This window comes from Panthera onca, chromosome B4 (assembly GCF_046562875.1).
Source record: "Panthera onca isolate mPanOnc1 chromosome B4, mPanOnc1 haplotype 2, whole genome shotgun sequence".
Taxonomy (NCBI): Eukaryota; Metazoa; Chordata; class Mammalia; order Carnivora; family Felidae; genus Panthera; species Panthera onca.
Genome location: NC_138345.1, coordinates 21516302 through 21530817, shown reverse-complemented (window position 1 = coordinate 21530817; position 14516 = coordinate 21516302). Strand labels below are relative to the sequence as shown.

General features: G+C 43.8%; 1 protein-coding gene across 2 annotated transcripts in view; it reads left to right on the top strand.

The window, feature by feature from the left end:
- CB4H10orf67 (chromosome B4 C10orf67 homolog) overlaps positions 1-14516 on the top strand; it is a 161576-nt gene that overhangs the window by 24691 nt on the left and 122369 nt on the right. For both annotated transcript variants that reach the window (XM_060659160.3, XM_060659159.3), the window contains exon 4: positions 1179-1253. In XM_060659160.3, the coding sequence (XP_060515143.1) occupies positions 1179-1253 (75 nt within the window). The remainder of the gene's footprint in view (positions 1-1178; positions 1254-14516) is intronic.

Below are 14516 nucleotides of genomic sequence, written 5' to 3'. Positions count from 1 at the left end.
CTGGCTGAGTCAGTTGAGCATCCGACTCTTGATTTCGGCTTGGGTCGTGATCTCAGGGTTTTGGGATCGAGCCCCATGTTGGGCTCCACACATGGAGCCTGTTTGAGAGGTTCCATCTCTCCTCCTTCCCCCCTGGCCGCCACCCCTGCTCTCTAGCTAAAAAAAAAAAAAAAAAAAAAAAAAAAAAGAACATGTACTGTTACTTCTCAGCTATAAAACAAAAATCTCATCTCACCATTCTAAGAGCCACACTAAGCCTTTTAAATTTTTTTTTTTAATGTTTACTCATTTTTGAGAGACAGAGACAGAACACGAGTGGGGGACGGGCAGAGAGAGGGAAACACAGAGTCCAAAGCAGGTTCCAGGCCCTGAGCTGTCAGCACAGAGCCGGACGCGGGGCTGGAACCCATGAAGCACGAGATCATGACCCGAGCTGAAGTCGGACGCTCAACCGACTGAGCCACCCAGGCGCCCCACACTAAGCCTTTTAAATGTGTTTCCTCCTTAAGTCAATGCTTAAATGAAACCTGATCACCCCTAATCTACAGATAAGGAAACCGAGATGCCAAGGTCAGGTAACCTGCTTCAGGTCAGACAGATTGAAAGTGGCACAATGATACTGAGATCCAATTCTGTCTGACTCTAAAACCTAATGGTTGTTTGCACTCCATGCTGGAATCAGAATTGACATCAAAATCAAGATTTGTGAGTTTTTTTTAATGTACTATCTTTCATTGTTATCCAAAACAGTGGTCAAGTGATTTGATTAATCAGAAAATCACTCTGGTTGATGGATTAGTGGCTCTAGATTTCTTTTTACGCGCATATCCTATTCAAAAGGTATAAGGACCGGGACAAGATATGAATCATAAGTAGATTTTATTACTTTTAAAAGCAGTTCCAGGAAGATACTAAAAAGATATGTGAAGCGAAAGAACGTGTTCAGATGATCTGTATTTATTTTATCCATGTGAGCTCTCTATTGCCTTTGGTTAAGTGTAAGTAAAAATTGACCGCAGTGTAATAGCTTTAGTGTAGGAGAAATGGTTGCAAATTGAAGTGTTCACAAGATTTGTGATGATCTGAACGATGGTTTTATATGGAATCCCTTAGTAGGTGTGAGAGCTGTATTTGAAGCTACATTATGGTGCTCATTGCATTTATTTTTTGGTTTGCAGAATGAGGACATCATAAGAAAAGGCTACAATCAGCAGTTGGCCGATGCCATAGCTGTTATCAAAGGAACGTACAAGGTGGGTTTTTAGTGCCGTCACGGACCGGGCCAGCGTCACGTCCTGGGATCGCACAGAGTGGGGCTCACTGTGGGGTCCCCGTCCGTGTTTTTGGCTTTGAAGAGCTGTTTGCTCAGTTTTCAGGTCACTGTTCACACGCACATTAAATTGACCAAAATGCCACTTTATGGTGACAGATGTAACTTTGCAGACACTGGAAAATTCCATCCTGGTATGCGGGTAAGTGAGGGAATAATCCAAGGTTTGTTTGGTGAGCGTGCAGTTGGAGGGAAGGCTGGCTAGCCTCAGAGGGTTCACTGGGTCTGTGGTAAATCCCGATGAATCGTCTCTGACTCTCGGTCGAGTCACTTTTCTTTTGATGAGGACTCATCTATTCGCCAGGTACGGTGCTTCATTCTCCTCCATAGTGGGAAAACTCATCGTTTTCCGTGCTTACCCTGCAGGCTTAGGAAGGACCTTGTGCTTCTTTTAGATTTTATAACTGGAACCTTGTCTTTCCTGTCAATAAACCTCCGGAAGAAATATTTTTATTGTGGCAAACTGTGCGTTGATTACATGCATTTTTTCCTTGACACTTGCCACATTTGTACTTAATTATAACTGCTTGTTCCGTGTTCTGGTCCACACCAGACTACAAGTCTTAGGAGGGCAGGGATGCTGTGTCTTACTCACTGCTCTGCCTGCCTCTTAGCAGGCCCGATGTGTGGTTAGCGATCAGCTAATATCTGCTAAACAGGTGGACGGCTGCCCACATTCGTGGCAGACACTGGTGACTCAGGAGTGATTCTCGCTCTTCCTTTTTTTATTAGCGGAAGCGCTTCTCACTTCTCTTCACAGTATTAAGGGGCCCAAATGCTGGGCCCTTTCTTTGCCTGCGCCCTTTCCAGATACGGTGGGAACACGGGCAAGGTCAGGTCCCTGACCAACGTGAGCTGAAGCTAAGTGGGCTCCGAGGTTATTCTTGGGCGCGTAAAGCCACCTGTGGGAAGAAATACCCTTCGTTTTCTTTGCTTGACACGTTGCCTCCTTCTGATGCTCGGGATTGCCGCGGCCAACCGAAAACGAAGGACTGAGACACTTTGGATGGGCGACGTACAGGTGGCAGAGTGAAAAGATGGAAAGCACTGGGCTCCTGGATGACATCACTGAACTACTAAATAGCCCCGGACTCGCTCTGCCCCTTGGCCCTTCCATTTCCAGACACAGTTACCCCTCTTGCTGTTCAAGCCACTGTTGGCTGCCTGTTCCGTAACCTACAGCTGGACCTACTGCTCTGTCAGCAGCCTCTCTGACTCTGCACCAGTCGTTTGCTAAAGTGGCTGGGACGGTGTCCCACTCACGTGCAGTGTTACCTTGCCCCTCTTCAACGGAGAGGAGGAGCCTGACTCCCCCTCCTTGAACCTGGGCTGGCCTCAGTGCCTTGCTTGTCTGTAGCCAAGGTGAGGGCAGTGATGCCAGCTCGGATACCAAGTCCAGAGAAGCCTTGAGGCTCCATCCTTCTACCCTTGGAATGTTTTCTCCGGCTTCACCCTCTCCGAATCCAGCTGCCGAGCCGCGAGAGGCCCAGGTTTTCGGAGGACCCACGTGTGGACACTAGGTCCACAGGCTCACGTGGGCTCAACTCCCCAGTCACGCGGCCCCTGGCCACTTCGTCCTTCCGTCTGAGGTCCCGGGCAGTATGGAGCAAAGACAAGCCATCCCTGTGCCTGTCTTAACCCCCTGACTCACAGAGCCTGTGAGCACGAGGAACAGTTGTGGTTTCGAGCCGCTAAGTTTGGGAAGATGTATTCTGCAGCAGTAAATAGAGGGGACGGCTTCCTTGCACTCCCATCAGTGAGCAGTTTCTGAATTACATTTGTTGGGTGACAGAGTTCTGCCAGCATAATGTAGCATCATGGGTAAGAGTTAGCGTAATGTGTGTTTCAGAACAAGGACTCTGCAGTCAGGCTACTTGGGTTAGAATCCTGGCTCTGTCTCTTAATCGTTCGGCGACCCGAGGCAAAATACCGAACCCCTCTGCCTCCGTTTCCTCATGTGTCCATTGGGGATCATAGTAGTACCTGCCTCCTACGCTTGTTACGAACATGAAGCAAATTGATCCTTGTGAGGCCCTTACAACTGTACCCGAGTCGGTTAAGTGTCCGACTCTCGGTTTTGAGCCAGGCCACGATCTCACGGTTCGTGGGTTCAAGCCCGACAACAGGCTTTGCGCTGGCCGCACGGAGCCTGCTTAGGATTCTCTCTCTCCCTCTCTCTCTGCCCCTTCTCTGCTCACACCGTCTCTCTCTCTCAAAATAAATAAATACACCTTTAAAAACACATAAATAAATAAACATTGTCACATATTCATGACAGTCCTTGGTACTGGTAAATTTTTTCCGCTCTTTTATCATCTTAGCATTCAGGCTTGTATCTTTCTGTCCACTGACTGTGGACTTCAGATACGATAAAGCGCCCTTAGGATATCTATAATAATTATCAATATTTATTATGTTGGACAATATGAAATTGCCACTTTTGGAGCCCGAAATGTCAAATATCAGCAATTTCATATAGCTCACCATAATAAAATACTTATTTTAACAAATAAAGGCAGCAACAAACTGCGTAAAATATTAGGCTATATAATAACTTAATATTTTATTTTTTTTAATGTTCATTTATTTTAGAGAGAGAGCACGCGAGCGATAGCCAGGGAGGGGCAGAGAGAGAGGGAGACACAGAATCCAAAGCAGGCTCCAGGCTCCAGGCTCCAAGCTGACGGCAGAGAGCCCGATGTGGGGCTGAAACCCACGAACCGCGGGATCATGACCTGAGCTGAAGTCAGATGCGTAACTGACTGAGCCACTCAGGTGCCCCAGGTTATAATAACTTTAAGTCAAATAAATTCATCTTCGATTTACATGTTCAGTGAATGCTGTGTGCTGAGATATGCTGGACACTGACATTTCAGAGATGGAAGAGGGGCAAATGGAGGAAGATTATACACTAAACCATAATATACTTTGTTCGGTGCAGAGAAAAACACGTAACAGGAGTTATGTAAATTCCACAAAGGGAACAATTATTTCTGCCTTTGTGCTTTGGGGAGGCTTCACAGAGGAGGTGATATTTGTGGTAGGTTTTAAAGTAAGCTCTCAGTTTGTAGACAAGAAATGCAAAGGGATTCCAAGTAGACAGCATAGTGTATATTAGTCAGAATGTTTACAGTGGCAAGTTATACACATAGCTAATTACACTGGCATTAGTTAAAAGAATTTATTGGTTCATGTAACTGAACAGTGTAATGATAGTAATGACTTCAGGAAAAGCTGGATCTAGGTGCTCAAATAATGTTATCGAGCAACCGTCCATCCCCTGCTTCTGCCTTCTTCTCTGAAGGTTTAATTTCCAGGCAGATCTTCTTCCCCCCAGAGCAACCTTAGAGCATCTCTTTCTAAATAGTTCCTACAAGAGTCTCAAGGCTGACCCTGACCAATCTGGCCTAGTGATTCTCCCCCGCCCCCACCGCAAGCCAAGCCAGAGTGACCTACGCATCTCAGGAGATGATATTGAGAACAGGGTTTACCCAAATGGAAAAGAGAAGTTTTGCTGCCCCAAGGAGGATTACTGGGGAGGCAAACTGGTTAGGCAAACTGGCTTCCCACGTCCCATAGCATGTGAAAAGGCAAGTAGGACCTGGTCGGTCACTGACCATTTCATTGCCCTACATGGTAGCTAGGAGCCATATGTGGCTATTAAAAATGAAGTTGAAATCAAATTAAAAATTCAGTTCCTGGGTTGCACCAGCCAGAGGTTATCCAGCAACATTCTGTGAAACTAAGTAACAGGAGAACTCATGAAAGTTTGCACAGGTATATTTCAGTTATTTATTTTATTTTTCTATGTGTGTTAACAATAGTAAAAGAACAGTGCCCTACTGAGTGCTTTCTTTGTGCCAGGCACCATGCAAAGGTGTTTAGATACATTGTTTTATTCGGTCTTCACATGAGCAAGTAGCAAGAACTGGGGCCCCAAATCGAATCCTCACTTCCTAAGGTGGTAATAATAGGAACGATGTCGCAGGCTCGTATTCTAACCTAGTGCTCTTGCTAATTAGAAGGCAAATTAGGCTGCTACCAAAGTGCCTATGCTCTCGGGCTCATCCAAAACGTGGTGCCCAGAGATGAAGTCCAAGTATCTTTTGCTGGTTCAACTGCATGATATGAGCATTTGAAGTGGGCAGTAGGATCCTCCTTGGCTAACCGGGGAAACGGAGGCATGGCTACATTAAGCAACTTACCCAGAGCCACAGAGCTGGTCAGCAGTGGAGCTGGGACCCCAATTCCCATCTATGTCTCTAACGTGGTTCCACAAAAAATGGGAAATGCTTGGATTTTCTGAGCAGGAGAAGGAGAAACCCTTCGGGTTGGTTACTCCTGTAACGGTGTTAATAGCACATTGGAGAAACGGAGACTCAGGTAGATATACCATCTAGGAAGACAGAAACCGCGAGGAGTTTCCCCAGTGCCAGGCACTGTGCTTGGCTTTTAATAAATGTTTCTTGGAGAGAGACGGAAGGAAGAATGAGAAAGAGGGAAGGATGGAAGAAGGGCGCTATCTGTGGTTTAAGGCAGAATGTTGGATAGTGGAGGGAGGGACAAAAGGAACCAAGTTCTGCTCTAGATTAAAAGCATTAAAGAGACGTCTCACTAAATGCAATCTGTGGGGCTCGTTAGAATCCTGATTTGAACTGTTGAAAAATTTGGAGAAATTTTAATATGGACTGACTGTTAAATGACATTAAGAAACGCTTCGTCAATTTTGTTAGTGTGATGGTGGCATTATGATTCTGTAGAAAAAAAAAAAAAAGAAGCAGGAGGAGGAGGCGCCTGGGTGGCTCAGTCGGGTAAGCGTCTGACTTCAGCTCAGGTCATGATCTCACAGCTTGTGAGTTCAAGCTCTACATCGGGCTCTCCGCTGACAGCTCAGAGCCTGGAGCCTGCTTCAGATGCTGTGTCTCCTTCTCTCTCTGCCGCGTCCCTGCCCGCACTCTGCCTCTCTCAAAAATAATAAACAAATGAATAAAACATTAAAAAATTTTCTTAAAAAGAAGAAGGAAAGAAACCTTTAATTATTAGAGATGAACTGGAAGTGTTCAGGGCTCAATGGCAAGATGTGTAAGATTCTCATAAAAATATGTAAGCACAAAACGGGTAGATAAGTGGGTAACAGACTATTATAATTTTCTCTACTTTGGCATATGTTTCATCATAAAAAAGTAGACATATTTGAAAAACGCAGGCTACTGCTTTGGTCCTCTTTCATAAAACCCTCCGATGGCTTTTTAAAAATTATTATTATTTTTTTTAATGTTTATTTTGAGAGAGAGAGAGCTTGTGCAGATGGGGGAGGGGCAGAGAGAGAGGGAGAGAGACAATCTCAAGCAGGCTCCACACTGTCAGCACAGAGCCCAAGTGGGGCTCGAACTCACAAACGGTGAGATCACGACTCTCCGATTTCAAGAGTCCCGTGCTTAACAGACTGAGCTGCCCGGCCCCCACCCTGCCCGTAGTGCCTTTTAGAGTTCAAGGTGGAGTCCAAGCTCCCGTGCTTGGTCTATGCCTTCCAGGCCTTGGGTGACCCTGCCCCGTTGGCTCTCCAGGTTCATTCTGCTGTAGCTTTCGTACCCTCAACCCTGCCAAGTACGTTCCTGCCTCGGGGCTAACGCCTGGAACCATCTGTCGCTCGTGTTCATCTTGTAGCTCAAATGGTGCCTCCTCAGGCTCCCTGTGACCGCCACCACCCAGGCGAGATCTTCTATGCCAGTCTCTCCCTACTCCATCATCCCATTCTGTGGCCTTCAGAGCAGTTCCCCTGGCGACAACTGTCTTCTTCATGTTTGTTTACTTATGAGAGTTCTGCTTCACCCCGCCAGACTTTATGCTTTGGGAGGGCAGCTGTCTCGGCTCCATACCTAGAGGCACGTAGCAGGTGCTGGACAAACATACGTTGAAAGAATAAATACATCAACAGATAAATGGGGAAGGGCTTTCTGAGCATGAATCTTTCCACAGAGACCATAAAGGAAAATAAAAGTAGGCATAAAATGAAAAACTCTGCACAACAAAAGCAAGGAAAAGCGGTTGGAAGACAAATGAAGAACTGGGAGAGTAGGTGCAAGTAACCCATGCAAATAACATATTAACATTCCTAACGTATTGAGGCCTCCTACCAATCATACAGATAATGCCGAATAGCCCAGTAGAAAACGAAGCAAAATATATTCAAAAGCTGTTAAAATAAAAATATCCAAATGGCCAACACTTATAAAAAATGCTCAGCCTTATTAAAAATCAAACAAATGCAAATGAAGCAAAAAATACTGCTTTCGTCTATCAGATTGGCAGAAATGTGAAAGATTGAGGGGCACCTGGGTGGCTGAGTCGGTTGAGCATCTAGCTCCTGATTGTGGCTCAGGTCATTATCACGTAGTCATGAGATGGAGCCCCGTGTCAGCCTCTACGCTGACCGTGGAGACTGCTTGAGATTCTCTCTCCCCTACCCCCCCAAAACAAAACAAAACAAAAACTGTAAAAAATAAAAGATTGATATGATCTGCTGTTGGCAACACGTGGGTGAATGGACAAGCACATATACTGTAGAAGCATATATTGGTACCACCCGTTTGGAAGAAATTTAGCAAATTCTAATAAAAATTCAAATGTACGTTTATTTTGATCAAGCTATCCCACTTCTAGGGGAATCTATTCCACCAGTTGAAATAGAAACAAATACGTATACGATGACTAGCTGCATTATAATTTACTTTTTAATAGAAAATATTGGAATAATAGTACTTAATGATACCAATGATAGAAAAATACCCAGCCATTTAAATTAAGGTAAATTCATATGTACCTACTATGAAGCCATGTCCAAGATATATTTTAATTGAAACAAAAAAAGAGGCAGAACACAATATTGTAGCATGTGCAGAATGTCTGGAGAATGAGGGAGAAAAAGAAAACACTTTTTAAATTGAAGTCTCTATTTTTATAACAGTCATGCTTCCATTTTTTATAACATGTATTACTTTGTAGTAAAAAGAAGTATCATTCCAGTTGCAATACATTTCTTTCCCCCCCTTCTCTTCTTTCTTTCTTTCCCTTGACATTGACTTTTGCAACAAATAACAACAAATAAGGCAGTTGTCTTTCCAAATGTGCCATGTTCGGTATTTGTTAGTTTGCTTCTTAAAGGGATGTGTCACTTGTTCCTCTGTTTTCCATATTTCTTATAGAATTTAGCTCTAAAATCTTGATTAGATTCATGTTCAAGTTTCATGCCTTTTGACAAGAAGAACTTATAGGCAGAGCTTTTAAAAAGTAAGCTTTTAGGGGCGCCTGGGCGGCTCAGTCGGTTAAGCATCCGACTTCAGCTCAGGTCACGATCTCGCGGTCCGTGAGTTCGAGCCCCACGTCGGGCTCTGGGCTGATGGCTCAGAGCCTGGAGCCTGCTTCCGGTTCTGTGTCTCCCTCTCTCTCTGCCCCTCCCCCGTTCATGCTCTGTCTCTCTCTGTCTCAAAAATAAATAAACGTTAAAAAAAAAAATTAAAAAACAAAAAAAAATAAGTAAAAAAAAATTTAAAAAAAAGCAAGCTTTTAATTGAAGTGTAACTCACCCACATAAAAGTACACAGATTGTGGGGTGCCTGGGTGGCTCAGTTGGTTAAGTGTCCAACAGCTTGAAGCCTGCTTTGGGTTCTGTGTCTCCCTCTCTCTCTCTCTCTCTCTCTCTGCCCCTCCCCCACTCGTCGTCTCTCCCCCCTCTCTCTCTTTCAAAAAGAAACATTATTTAAAAATTTAAAAAAAAGAAGAACACAGATTACAAGTGTACAATTCAAATTTTTGTTAAACAAAATGAACATACCCAGATCATCACTGCCTAGATCAAGAATTAGGACGTAGGATGTTAAGGTATGCCGACACCACCCCGCCTCTCCAAATGTTACCGTGACCTGACTTCTGTCGCATAGATTTGTTTTGCCTGTGTTTGGATTTTACTGTAAATACAACCATAGGATACTTGCTTCTTTGTGTCTGGCCTCTATCACTGGACCTTCCATTTGTAGGGTTTATCCATATGGTTGCCATAACAATAGTTTGTTCTTCCTTATTGCTGTACATTGTTCCACTGTATGACTAGAGTTGTATGAATTGTATGAATGTTTAGTGGACCCATTCTATTGTGGATGGACATTTGAGTTGTTCCCAGTATTTGTCTGTTAAAGGCATGGTGCTGCTATGAACATTCTTGGACGTGCCTCTTAGATTTTAGATTTTTTTTTTTTCAAGTTATCTCCACATGTGGGCTCGAACCCACAACCCCGAAATCAAGAGTCAGATCCTCTATCAACTGAGCCAGCCAAGAGCCCCTCTTGTATGTATCTTTAAATGCACATATGAATGCATTTCTGTTGGGCATATACTGGAGTAGAATTGCTAGATGACAGAGAAATATACAGAGAAAAAGGTTGAAATACAGATATATCAGCTATAGAGTCTATATAAAAATGTTATCCATGGGGCGCCTGGGTGGCTCAGTCAGTTGAGCGTCCAACTTCGGCTCAGGTCATGATCTCGCGGTTTGTGAGTTCAAGCCCCGCGTCGGGCTCTGTGCTGACAGCTCGGAGCCTGGAGCCTGCTTCAGATTCTGTGTCTCCCTCTCTCTCTTCCCCTCCCCTGCTTGCTCTCTCTCTCTCTCTCTCTCTCAAAAATAAACATTAAAAAAATTAAAAGACTCAAAAATGTAAAAAATAAACTGATTGTAATAAAAGACATTCCCTTCAGCAGTTTATAAAAATACTTCTACTTCTTCACTGAGACTTCATAATTTTTCACATCATTCAGTTTTCTTGTTCTCTGAGATGCCTGTTTAAATTAATTTTGTATTGGTATTTGTTTTCTCATTGATTAATAGGAGTGTTCTGTTAAATTAAGAAAGCAGGGGCGCCTGAGTGGCTCAGTCGGTTAAGCGTCTGACTTCGGCTCAGGTCATGATCTCGCGGTCGGTGAGTTCGAGCCCCATATCGGGCTCTGTGCTGACAGCTTGGAGCCTGGAGCCTGCTTCAGATTCTGTGTCTCCCTCTCTCTCTGCCCCTCCCCTGCTCACGCTCTGTTTCTCTCTGTCTCTCAATAATAAATAAATAAATGTTAAGAAAATAAAAAAAAAAAAAATCAAACTACCAGTTATTTTACGGGCAAAAAATTGGTTTATTTGGGGGGGGGGGGCAGGGGGGAGGGAGGAGGTGGGGGAAGCCAGGGAGGGAGGGCTGGAGAGGAAGCATTCCTGCCTCCTGCCAGGATAGTAAAATAGTACCTGTTTACAAAGTCCCTCCTTTTCCCGTTTGATTTGCAATTGATGGGCACCACCAGTGAGACTGAGGCATGAAAGCCACACCCCCTTCCCCCACCCCCAACCTCCTGACTCCATTCTAGTGAGATTTCCCTTTATTAATTTTCACAGTTTTTAAAAACATATTATGAACTCATTTTTATTTGTTGTATGTTACAAATATCTTCCCACTTCTTTGTCTTTCCAGCCTTTTTATGGTGTTTTTTGATGCCCACCCCCTCCCCCCCCCCCGCAAACTTTTTGAATGTAGTCAAACTTTCTCCTTTCCTCATTGTTTCCACATTCTATGTTTTGTTTTTAAAATGCTGCTACATCTTAAAGTCTTTTAAAATTTTTATATTTTTGCCTTTTACATTCAGGTGTTTAATCTGCTAGAATTGATTTTTAGTATTGGTTTGAAAAGCAGGGATTCATTTTTCCCCATAAGTGATGAGCTTTTGGGGGTGATGGAGGTTCGGAGCTGATGGCCAAGAAAGAATTCTTGGAGACATCTTTGGTGCAAAAAGTGATTTTATTAAAGCATGGGGACAGGACCGGTGGAACAAAAAACACTGCCCTGGGACTACGGGGAAAGACTGATTATATACTCAGGAGCTGGGGGAGGTAGAGTCAAGGGGAAGTTTCCAAAGGAATTTTCATATGCTAAAGAAGACTCACGGGATACTGGAAGCCTAGCAATTGTCAAGCTAAGATTGTTTTTCCATCTAGCAAAACATTAACATTAAGACAGTTCCTGGAGAAATGTTCTACTCTGCCAGCCTCAAGTATTTGTCAATGGGCTGCAGGTAATAAGGAAACTTAATTGTATCTAGCCATTTCCTTCTTGCCTTTGTTCCCATATCACTGTGGAAGAAGGGTGATGTTGGGTTCCAGGACACTGAGTCCATAGGTTTCCGGAGATTTAAGCTACTGATAAAATTGCCTTTTTCTTGTAATTTACTAAAATATTTTAAACTGATGGAGACTCCTGTTCTGCATGGCTGTGATCTTTATCAGTTCATCATTTGTTTTCTTTCCTTTTCTTTGTTCTTGGGCAGCCAGGCATGCCTGAGGAATATCACACATATTTCACCTAGGTGGGGGGGCGGGGGGCAGGGGCAGGGGGTTGGTAGTTGCGGGCGTTAGCTTGCCTTTGGCTCCTTCATCAGTACCACTACGATTTACATGTAATTTTAGGTATTTGGTAAGATAAGTTATCTCATTTTCTTCTACAGAAATGGACTGAATGGTCTTGGCTCTGTGTCCCTCCGTATACATTAAATAATGTGTTTCGTGACACATTGTACAAATAAATTCATTGAAAATTGTGTTGGGTTTGCATGAAGACTATAGACCATTGGGGGGGGGGATGCATATTTTCCTATAGTTAGAATTTTTTTTCCCTCCTGACACCAAATTTGCAGACTTTTCCAAACCCTGACACCAACAGGATGTCATAGAGGAGGAAAAACTTTTTCTTTTTTTTTTATCGAGTGAGATGGCAAAAATCAAACTGATAAAAGACAGATTAGGGGCACCTGGGTGGTCCAGTCACTTAAGCGTCTGACTTGATTTCGGCTCAGGTCATGATCTCAATGGTTTGTGAGTTCGAGGCAGATCTGGCTCTGAGCTGACTGTATGGAGCCTGCTTGGGATTGTCTCTCTCTGCCCCTCCCCAGCTCTCACACGCGATCTCTCTCTCTCAAAAATAAATAAATGAACTCAAAAGAAAGAAAGAAAGAAAGAAAGAAAGAAAGAAAGAAAGAAAGAAAGAAAAAAGACAGTGGTGCCTGGGTGGCTCAATTGGTTAAAAGTCCAACTTGGCTCAGGTCATGATCTCACAGTCTGTGGGTTTGAGCCCCACGTTGGGCTGACAGCTCAGAGCTCGGACTCTGCTTCGGATTCTGTGTCTCCTCCTCTCTCTTCCCCCTCCCGAGCTCACGCTCTGTCTCTCTCAGAAACAAATAAGCATTAAAAAAAAAAAAAAAAGATTAACAGGAGAGAAAAACAGATTTAATTAAATGCTATGTAATATGGAGATGTTGGGGTTCGACACGAACGGTCAAGAGAGAATTCTTGAGATATCTTCAGTGGTTTTATTAAAGCACAGAGACAGGACCCATGGACAGAAAGAGCTGCACTGGAGTTGTGAGGGGTGGATGATTATATACTTTCAAGTTGGGAAAGGGTTAGGGATAGTGTAACTCTCTAAGGAATTCTGGAAGCAAGGTCTCCAGGACCTTGAGGGGCTAGCTGTTGTTAGGAAAAGGTCATTTATTACTGTCTAATAAAACCTTAGTCATGAGACCCTTCAGGTATATATCAGTGGCACATATACCTAGAGGATGATTGCTGACATATATCTTGGGAGGGTAGAGATAAAGGAAGTTTCCAAAGGAATTTCTACATGTTAAAGGAGACTTCCAGGATTCTGGAAGTCGGGATAATGTTAAGCTAAGATTGCCTTTTGCCCTGAGCAAAGTATTAACATTGAGGTAGTTGAGTTCCTAGAGGAAGGTCACTCTGCCGGGTCTCAAGGACTTGTCGAAGGGCTGTAAGTTGTAAGGAAATTTAATTTTTTTTTTTCCTTTGCCTTTGTTCCCCACATCACTATGCATGCAAATTCACAAAGAAATGTGGCTTAAGGAGGCAGCCAGAATTTGGGGGCTTATAAACCCTCCCAGAAGGCAATAAAGTCTGGAGAGGCTAAACAAAAGAAAAGGGATTTGGGGCTTTTGAGGGAGGAGGGTGGTAAGTTATGGGCAGGTGACTAGGGAGAGTTTGATAAGCAAGGATCATTTACTAAGGTTGTTATACAGATTCAAGTCAACGTCTTCTCCATTCCTCAGAGCTGCTCGTGTAAGGGTCCGCTTCCTGGTCCAGAAGTGGGAGACACCTTTACAAACGGAAATTTCCTTTGTAAATGTCAATTTCCTTCACAAAAGGAGTTTTATGCTGTTTTTAGGACTTTTCCTGCACCTGCTGTTCCTCAGTTGCCTTCAACTCAGAATAATCATGTCAAATTGGCATATTCTGGGGACCTTCATCATCCAAGAATTTGATTCAGTTCTGACACCAACTATCCATAGCTAGTGCAGACCCCACAGGTAAAGGGTTCCATCCCACAATACTGTTCCTTTTCAGATGCCAGTCGCAAGCCCCAGTACTTCTGACCCGCTGGTTATAAAGTGGGTATTCCCTCTCCTGCCCTATCCTGCTAAGGTTTGGTAATTTCATAGAAGGACTCCCAGAGCTCAGGAATGCACCTTACTTCTAGTCACCAGTTTATTATAAAGGACACAACCCAAAAAGCCAAATGGAAAAGATGTGTAAGGGAGCAAAAATAACTTTCCTTCTTCCCTTCTAGGTTCTTAACAGAGCCCTTGACCCCTCCCCCCCTCCAATAAGTGACAGATTAACAGAAGAAAAACAAACAGAACTTAGTAACATGGCGGGGGGGGGGGGGGGGGGCAGGAAAACTGAGTAACTCCACAAACGCCCAAGCCACCACCTTAAACACTATCTCTGGGGGGGGGGGGAGCCAGTTCTGAGAAGTTATCAGGCAAAGCACAGTAGACAAGTCTCTGACTGTTATGCAGATTTCCATCCTCCTCTCGTCCATCGATAAGCATTTCTAGGGTTTTAATCATCCTCTTTCTGGCCCAGAGGGAAGACACCTTTACAAATGAAGGTTTTCCTTATACATGTCTCTTTCATATCTTCTATGTCTAGTCCCTTGTCCATGTCCTGACAGAAGAGTAACTCCTCAGTTTGCAAAACTTCTCCTATCTGCTGTTTTTGAAAGGAAATCAGCCTAAAATAATCCTTATACCAAAGAGGCATATTTTGGGGGGGCAAATTCGGCTCTCCTTCAGATGCACAGCACAG